General features: G+C 38.5%; 1 protein-coding gene across 1 annotated transcript in view; it reads right to left on the bottom strand.

Moving 5' to 3' along the window:
* BACH1 (BTB domain and CNC homolog 1) overlaps positions 1-10,264 on the bottom strand; it is a 44,635-nt gene continuing 34,371 nt past the window's right edge. Inside the window, exon 5 of the mRNA XM_055701441.1 lies at positions 1-1,690. Within this exon, the coding sequence (XP_055557416.1) occupies positions 1,673-1,690 (18 nt within the window). The 3' untranslated portion in view covers positions 1-1,672. The remainder of the gene's footprint in view (positions 1,691-10,264) is intronic.

Raw genomic sequence — 10,264 nt, forward strand, 5'->3', positions numbered from 1 at the left:
TACCAAACATGTCTGATTTTATTGGAAATTCTTCGCAGTAGAGACAGGGTTTTTTAAACAAGAAATGTATACAGCAACTCCTTTAAGACGGCCGGTGCTCTTACACATCAAGAAGCACCTTTAAACCTATTTAGTACTCAGAGGAGATTATGGTGCCATTAAATCAGGGCACCTTAGATGGCCCCAGTTGCTGGGACCTCACTGTGGGTTCTTATGGGAGCTCACAAAAGACTTTAAACCAGCACTTCAGCAGACATGCAAGGCATCACAAGGTACAATGACATCTCCTTTCCTCTTCCTGAGTGTTTCTAGCCAGCTGGACCATGCATGCAACCTCCAGCATCAGAGCATTTGAAAAGGCAAAGCAAGGACCCTGGACCCAGGTCCTTGGAGCACTGGGCTAGAAGCTTTCTAGGACACCAGGCTGCTTTTCCCTGTGACCAGTCCAGTAATTCATCTCACTTTGCCACAGCAAGACAGCCCCACTCCGGGGTTTTGTCTCAGGCTTAGCATGAGGAGAAGGATCATTACGGTATGAGTGACTAAATTCACGCAAGAGCAAGTGGATACCAGGCATTGCTAATTGCAAGAGAGACCTAAGATAAAAGAAAAAGTCACCTCTCCTTTTGTGAACTTCATTTATTCCCCGTGTTGAGTTCCCTGTCTTGTATGGAAATTTCCATGTGTCTGAGTTGCCTGAGCAAACAGTTGTTGATTTTCACTGCACATAGCTGAGCTGAAGGCATTTAATGTCACGAAAATCTTAATCAGATGCATTAGGAGAACAACAATCTTGATTTCACAATTCATTTTAAATTCCTTACACTCTCCATCATAGTCCTGGAAACACTGTATTTTACATCATGTTATCCTGGTTTATCTGTTTCTGAATTATTCAAATAACTTAAATAGAGGCAAAGTCTATGGGAAAGTAATTTCCTGAAGTTCAGTAAGAGTTTTGAACTACGTTCAACTTAGTTTGATGCGAGTGAGCTAGAATTAAACTTTTCTTAATCTGGATTGTTTCCTTAAAGAGCACATACAGCTGGACAAAATAGCAAAAATTATCTGGGGTTTTATTTAGAGGGGGGAAAGGTCAAAAGGGAAAAGACATTTTCTATACAGACCAGCAAATGAACAGAAAGAAATTCCTCATTGAATAAAAATGCTTCCAGCATGGCTTCTGACATCATGGCTTTTATGCAGTGCATTTGTAAGCATAAATGTCATTCACATAATCCAAGGATTAAGATGAGATCATCTTCCCTCCCTTGAGGAAGATAGCTCAGGGTTAAGAAACTTTTTAGAAACAACCCTGACCAACACAGGTTAGACCTTTCTCCTCCTTCCCTAATGAAAGTATATACAGCTCCACTTAATGATCTCCATATTTAGCAAGAGGTCTATTACTGTCACCAAATTGGTAAGATATTTTTTTTCTTGCAGTGGCTCCTGTCACAACTCTTGGTCTTTGAAAGGAACATGAAGATCTAGTGTGAATAACAAAGGAGATCTTTAAAACAGAAGTTGGTTGTTCAGTTTTTTTGGAAGTTACAGTTGGGGTTTGCCTACGTGAGAAATGAAGAAGTTGAAGTGTTCTGTAAATATTCAGAAGTGTTCTCACATCCTTCTTATGATTTCTGGAAGTATTAGCAGTGAAGTCAGTAAATCATCATGTGATTGGGCAGTCCTAAGTAGAATGAAAAAAACAGCTGATATTAAAATTTTGCTATTTATTAGCTGTTCGGATGCTCTTATTGTTCTACTGCTTTTTTTTCTTAAATCAGATGAAAAGTATAATTTGTCATGTCAAATTTTTAGTAACTTTTCTCAACATCATTCTCCTCACACAATATTTATAAAAAAAACCCAAACAAACAGTGGCTGCACATACACAAATCCATGGTAACACATGCCCTTCCTGCAGTGTGCTTGAGCAAAACAGACTGGTCATCTACAACATGATGGAGAAAGAAAAGAAGGTGCCAGTCCACCAAGAAATCAGCCTAACAGCAGTCACCCTCTGCTTCCCTCCCCAGTCAGAACTGGCAGAGGTCTTTCACCTTCAGCTTCTGAAACAAGACATTTCCTTGAATTCAGGTTCTACTATTACAAACAGAAGTATTCAATACTTGATTCTTCCTGGCTGTGGCTGTCATCTATAATTCTGTATTACCCCTGGCTCTCTTCCTTGGGAATCTTACTTTACTAAGTAGGTTTCTTTGCAAAGAGGAGGGAGGAAAGAGTAATGAAACAGTTCTTGTTCCATTCCCTTTTAACTTCGAACCAAATAACTCTTTGAATCAGGCTTTCAGTGGTACTTAAGACTAAAGGATTGGACTCACCTGTTTCAAATGACTGCATGAACTTTCCTTCTCTCTACCTGTTTCTTATTTGAAAGCCTACATTAAAATAGATCAAATTATAATAATCTATTTTTTGTGGTTTTGTTTCTTCCTTTAGACATGATGCTGCGCACAGCCAACAGACAGTAGGAGGAAGTCAAGAGCTGAACTATGGGATTGCTCCCCACAGTCTTGCTATGCTCAAATGCAGCCAAGTACCTTGTAGACAGGGATGGTGAGGGTCAAACTTAGAGCTTCAGCTCAGCTTCTAGGCCCAGCTGACAATCTTTAAGGTATAGCAGATATAAGACAACTGTCTGGACACTAGGCAGCCTCAAGTACCGAATTGGCCTGCTTACAGGCTTAGTTTACTAATACATACTATGGAGCTAATATATATTGGTTCTGCAGCACTTGTGAAAATCCATTTGCTAACATTTGAAACATACAACTGGCAACATTAACCCGCTATACAAAATGCCCAACTGGAACAAGACCTTGCTTTTTAAGCATTCAATTCAATGTAGATTTATTTGAGGAATACTTGAGAAATACAAACCCCGGAGACTTAATCTGCTTTTCACGGAAGCTGTTATCCCGTTGTCTAACACTTTCAGAATATTTGATGTCCACAGTTACTACAATGAATAAAGCTTTAACTAAACAAGATGTCTCCCTATGATTTTTTCAGATTTTCTTTTCGTCTTTCTAACTATGCCAAGAAGGCTCTTGATGAACAGTCACGGGGTCACTAGAAGCTCAGCAGATTTCTGATCCACTGATCTCACCCAGCTGAAATAAATGTCTATGGGCTGTCTGGATGTGCCCATCAATTCCACTTGGCCTGATGTTGAACTATGGGTGTACTAACTTATCAGACCTGTGGAGGTACACTTGGATGAAAGCATCATTCAGTAGCTACCAAGGCTTGCTTCCAAGCTCACCATCTGGATAGGTGGGTAGTCCAGTTTCAAAGCCAGCCTTACAACAGCCTTTAAAATGCAACACCAAAATTGTCCATCTCAAATTATACAACACAAGAAGAACTACTTCCTTTTAGCAATGTGTAGGTTCCCCTAATTTCAACTGTATTTCCTGATTCATTTTTCCTGAATTAAGAATTCTTGTTTTGTCTCACAAACTTGTGATTCTTCTGATTCATTCAATCTGAAGTTCCCATTGCTGAAGTTAATCTGATTCCTGGAATGACAAGTCTTCTGGGAAAAACCACCACTGAGTCCTTAAACTATAGTACCTACATCCACTTCCAGCCTCCCTTGAATGAAGCTGGAGAGCTGCCAAAGCTTCCACTACCACCATTTAAAGTTATCTTTCCCAGTTTTGTTAGGCTGACTAGCAGCTTTCCATTGCAACATGTAAAGGTACAATGTATGGGAGATCCACATACATGAAATAGTACTGAATGCCTATCTTTAGGCAACCAAATCCCTCTGCCAGCATCACTGATGGCAGTAGCAAAATTATGCACAGTCACAGGTACTTTATCTTGGAGTTTACTAGGCATCTAGTTAGGTAGGGATATTTCTGTGCAGCAGTCAAACTGCTTATTGCAATGACTGTTCCCAATCTTCTTCAGTTTCTTGACCCCTGGAAGAGCACAGAATTTGAAAGCATATGCACTGAGCTTTTCAAGCTAGCTTTAGTTCATTCAGTGTACCTCAACAACAGGAATCCTTTCCAGTTAGCAAAATGCTTCAAATTGTTTTAATACTTATTTTGCAATTTTGCTGCAAAGCCTCGTTTTAACCTACATTTTTGTGCCCTCCTGCCGGATCCGCTAACATTGCAGCCATATTACACTACTTAGCCATGAGACAGTTCAAGCCTCAGAGCACAGCTGAAGAAAAAACACCTGGCCTTATGATTTCCATGCTTGCAGCCTTCCGCATAAGACAGCTGAAACCCATGCATCGCATGCACCAGGGGACCAGACGAGAGGTGACAACAATTCCATGCCATTACAGAGCAGATCTGGCCTCAACAAAAAGAGGGATTTCTAAGTGGCCCGTAGACTTTGGCCACAGTGATGACTGCTGTCTTCCCTGCTTCCGATTATCTGTGAAGGAAGGAAAGGCAGTGGATGCTGAAGCTGTATCTCCTGAGCTACACATGTAGTTTGCCTTGCCACAATAGTTTACCCATTTAGATCCTTGACTGCTCATTGGAACATTGAAGACAGTGGGAACAACGGAACATAACACAAAAGCACTTATTTTGATGACCATCATTTAGTAAAAAAAACCAACCAAACAAACCAAAACCAACAAAAAACCCATACCATACCTAGTCTAATTTATAATTTAGAGTTACAGTTGTAAAAACCTGAAATGATTAAACCATCATCTTAAAAACTGTGAGAGGAGTCATGAGTAGTATTACATCACTTTTTCATGTGTTTTACTTCCTATATGAATAGCATGAAGTAAGTTTTAAAGGGGATAAAAATAGTCGAATAGTATCAGCAAAAGCACAAGACTTCTCTTAAGTCTTGCACAATATTTTTCTGATTTGTAAAAAGTAAATCATAAATCACATTCTAGTGAACAGGGAGGGGAGTATAGTCCTGGATCCTACTAATTCATAGACTTGACAGGTAATGCTGCAGGATGATGGTCCTGCAGCACACACAGAATTAGGATTCTTCTTTTGTATGACTTGTCACAAACTCGGGAGAAGAGAAAAGCAAAAAGGACATTACAAAACCAGGAAGCTTGCGCAAAGGGTGGGTTTTTTCCTTCATTAGCTAGCTAACAACATGGAAGCAAGGTCTGCAATCTAGCTGACTTCTATCAGCATATAATCAGTGATTCTGCACATAAAAGACATTGCAGTGCCAAGAGACATCAAACTTACTCATCAGCATCGCTCAGGCTGACTTGAGATTTAAAGGGAAAATTTAAACCACCAAAATTTAAATTTGACTTTTAAAGTATTTTTTTCAAGCATTCATAAATGCATCATCTGGAGCCACTGTCTCCAGCTGATGCAACTTGTTTTCTAATGGGAGAACAAAAATCCAAGAACTGTTTTTTTAAGACATGAACTTAACATAGATCGCTACAACACGTTCAGCACCAACATGACTATTTTCAAGTGAAAAGCCACCTGTAGAAGATGGCTGTGAATGAACAATTTAAACAATGCAGTGCCTTCTGCAACAGTATGTAAGATCATGTTTCTCCCGGAGGTATTTTCCCTGGAAGAATTTGCACATCAAAAAGTTGTAATGCCAAAATGCCAACTCCAAACAGCAGCTGTTGGATCCTTAAGCCTCAGCTTCAAATCACACCACCTCAAATCCCAAACTCCCAACAATGCACAGCAGCTGAGTTCTCGGCATAACATTTATTTTGATTGACAGATTTCCTAAATTTGTGAGCCTACAAGCAAAATCTCAGCCATAAGAAGTCTCCAAAAGTATTGGAAAGATGGCATGGCAAGTGCCTCAGCTGCAGCATTGAGCCTTCCTACCCCCAGTTTATTTTTTCTCCCATTAAGAGCTCCACAGGGCAATCCAGTCAACAAACAATATTTCTGGGATCAGATACCAGATCTTCAGATCAATATAATGGGAACATAGTAAAGAAGGACTAATGTGCTGTCTTGTTTTATTGCTTGGTTTCATCAGTGTTTCAGGCTACATTTTCAGCATTTTATAGTCCAGTATTATTCTCTGGGCTGAACCATAACCTTTTGATTTTAGGATGGGGTTGAAATAATTTTTGACAGCTCAAAGATTTTTTTAAGCTATTTTTGAGATGGGAATTATACACAGGTCATTTTCCATTACTAAGAAAAAGCATTTAAATTACTTGGGAAATTTCTCGCAACTGTAAAGTAATAATCAGCTTTGAAATAAGGATTTTCTTTTTATGACATCTGTACAGCCTTGCTTTTACCATTTGCATTTTAATACATTGAGAATAAAGACTTTTCTATATATTGTTCAAAAACAAAGCTGTTTTCTAGTTTAGATTGTCATTTTTAAAGCAAATTGGTATCCCTAAAAGCATTTTTATTACTGTGTCTATAGGAAGAGCTACATAAATGTAACCAATTTTGGTATTATTATGGCAGAAAATTTTGCCATATACACACGAACTAACAAGTTTGCATTTGTTTCTTTTTTTTTTTAAGCTGAGAAGGGGGGGCAAAAGGATATGAGAGAAGTTACTGTTAGCATCTGTGTGTTACTGAGTTTTCAAGTATTTTATCTATACGAGTGCTTAAGGACTACACAAAGCTTCAGCTGACAGTTTGTAATTTCTCAATTGTTCTTTACACTCAGGCTTAATCTAGCATACTGACATCAAGGTGAATACTAACATAGTTTCTCAACAAAATAATTAAATGTAGGCATCTTCTATTTTACCTCAACTAATTCCTTCTTCTGCCCCTTTTCTTTGTGAGCAGCATTACACAGCATCAACTGAAAGCTGCAGCTGATGCTGTGTAAAATGTGTAAAAGCAAATCTTTTCTTCCAAAGTTTGGTTCGTTCTGTTTGTTTATACCAAACACTTGGCATCACCTGGTACCATTTGGCTTGTTTGAAAACAGCCTTTTCCCTCTTCAGAGCAGCACCCAGGAAGAAGAGAGTCCACCAAGATGGGGGAAAGAGGGAACAGAATAATCCTCAACTTCGTTTGTGGAAATTACCTCCCAATACCTTGCTGTGCAGCGTGCACAAGGTGGCAAGATCGTAATTTCTTGATCACAAACTAGGGATGCCATCAGATTGAGTCTCTTAAAGCAAACTCGTATGACTTAGAAAGTAGTAGCCTGATTTTCAAACCATCATCTATTTCTGTCCCTATTTATATTTAAAAGGCCCAGTGCTGACACAGGACTTAAAAACCTCTTCTCTTTCAGGAAATAAGTAACGTAAGCTCCATGAACTAATAGCACATTTAATATTAAGGCGGCGCTAAAACACTGTTAGGCCAGTCCCCAAGGCAAATTTCAGCATACTCTGCAACTTCAGTATATTCACAATGCAGAAAGCCTCCGGAAATATTCTGTTAATTATTTTTACTGCTTTTCTCTCGAATACAAGCCCGTAAGATATGAGACACTTCACAAATTAAGTTATGGACAGAATGTAAGCTCTTGGAATTCAGACCTGAATTCAACATAGTAACATCAGCAATCAGTATGCCGCATTTGCATCACTAATACATTGAAATACATAAGGTGAGTGTTAAATAGGATTTGCAGATTGAAAAGCTAGATATTGACATTTGCATCCTAAATTATTTTTTTAAATAATTTAAATTCACTTTGCCAGTAGTTTGGGTTGGTTTGTTTTTTTTTTTTAAAAACCAACGAGTGTCAGTTTAGTTGCTCTCACTTTGAGAAGGCCTAATGCAGGCAGTACGCGGCATCATGCTGCCATCTGTAGTTTAAAGAAGAAAATCGACTGCACAATCCAAATAAAAGTAGCCACTGGATAGGCAGCATCCGTAGAATGAAAACGATCCAGGCTTCTCCAAAGCCATGTGATGAAGGACGGATGCACATAACACATTTTTGTGCTCGCATTCTAGCTCACGCCAAGACTCAGGGCCTCATTTCAAACATCAGCGAGACCTTCATAAGGAGTCCTAGGTTGGCCTAAGTCCTAGTTGGTTGCCCTTGTCCCCACCACCCCATGCCAAATCAACCGGTCTTTTTGATGCAAAAGTATCTGTTCACATCATGGGCACAAGTAAGAGAAAAAGCAACGGTACATCAGCACTCCTGAAAAACAGGTTCTTAACAGTATGAAAGAGAGATTTGGAAATCTCTATTACTCATGTAAGACACTCACTAGCCCTTAATTTCAAACCAGGCATCAGCAGCTTGGAAGAAAACTGTTACAGAAACAAAATATTCACATCCCAAATTATTCAGACATCAAGGTTCTTCTAGTCTTAAAGAGTGTCTTCATAAAATTATATACCTTTTTGCAGAAATCTGAGTTTTAAAAAGTGAAATTGTGATAAATTTCCATGAAAACAAAACTAGAAACCTGTTTTCCTGTTAAGAAAATAACAGAAATATTTTTTTGATGCGGAAATCCTGTAAATTACAGACTTCTACCTTCCAGAATCTGACACTTCTTGGTTTTATTTCCTCTGGTGGTTTGTTTGAACTTTTAATTTAAAAAAACCAAAAACAAAACCAAAATATACCACACAGAAAATAACCACCCACAGAGAACAAACAAAGAAATTCCTTGTTTAATTCGGTTCTGACTGAAATCCCACAAGCAGATGACACTTTTCTGATGTCCTGTATAGGCATTATGAATATGTTCATTTTTACCTTCTAATTTTGGAAGGTTATGAAACCACCAATAAGTTTTTCATTAGCAAAAAAAGCACAAGTTACAAGTCTTAAATTACTACTAGAACCTATAAAAACTTATTGACAGTTTTCATCTGTATCCTCATTTTTTAAAATACATCTATAGATACACAGAAAGTTGGAAGCTCTTTACTGGCTGTAGCACTCAGAAAAAGCTTCTCACTAGCTGACACTGGAAGGGTTGTCCAGCACTGGAACAGGCTGCCCAGGGAAACAGTTGAGTCCCCATCCCTGGAGGCAATTTAAAAAGATGTGGAGATGTGGAGCTTAGAGACAGGTTTAGTGGTGAACTTGGCAGTGCCAAGTTAACAGTTGGAGTTGATGATCTTAAAGGTCTTTTCCAACCTAAACTAGTCTACGATAGGGGAAAGAACCCACTACATGCACACAATACTTTAAGAACTGCAGTTCAAGACTATCTACAAGCAAATATTCAGCTTCTAGTGAACTTTACAAACAATCTCAAGACTTCCTAGTGCATCTTGACCACGCAACGTAGTTTTCTCTGCTTGACACTGCCAGAATGGTATCATATCAGCTGTTCTGCTCCTCGGTTTCCTCTAAAAAAACTGATCCAAATGCAGTCAGGAAAACAATGACACATTAAATCCTACATAGATGGCATGGCTCACAGAACATTCTAGGTACTCCATGATGTGTGTCAATCCAGCTGTCTAGCAGACACTAGCACTTCTAATGAGCTCAGGGAAAGTATTTTTCTTTTATATATATATATTTACTGCTTAGCACACTAGCTGGTAATAACATCTTTAAGTGTGAGGCAATATATGAAGCATCAAGTAAACCTAATTTTAGACAATACAATCCTAACAGCTTTATGTTAAGTTATGGTCTAAAGATGTTTTTACCCTCCCACAGCCATGTTATGAATGCGTTTCATGAAGTGTATGGTAGGTAGCAAGTCAAAACATCATCTTAAAACCAAAAATAAGACTATAGTTTATCTTGTACTTTACAAATCCTGTTATTGGAATATCTCACAACCCTTACTCTTTATTCCAAAGAGACTTTTGATTATTTGTATGTATGCCTGCAATACCTAGCATATATGAAAGCTTTTTTTTAAATAGCATCCTTAGAAAGCTACAGTGCATTCAGAATGACCATTATTATATATATATTATATTCTTCCACTTTTCTTCAAAACGGTAGAGAAGGGATAGAGAAGTAAAACTACCTTCTCTAAGCTGGAAAAAAAAATGGGGGTGGGGGTGGGGTGGGGTGTGTGCCAGCATGTACTCTTGACAAGTTCTATCCTGAATCTCCTGGCTCAACAGGACAGTACTTTCCATTCTTTATTTTTAAACCCATGACACAGCAAAACATTTCCCAGCTACAAGTACCATTACCTGGACTTTCATCCACCACCTCGTTCTCCACAGAAACATTTGTTTAAATATCCTTGTCATTTCTAAACGTTTGGTCCCCAAGGTTTCCCAACACTGCTTTCCCTGCCCTATCCCATTTATCAAGAGGTAGGGGGGAAAAAAATATTGCTAGTGCCCACAATCTGTCAGATTATTTTTAATCT

Source organism: Falco cherrug, chromosome 2 (assembly GCF_023634085.1).
Source record: "Falco cherrug isolate bFalChe1 chromosome 2, bFalChe1.pri, whole genome shotgun sequence".
In the NCBI taxonomy this organism is placed as follows: Eukaryota; Metazoa; Chordata; class Aves; order Falconiformes; family Falconidae; genus Falco; species Falco cherrug.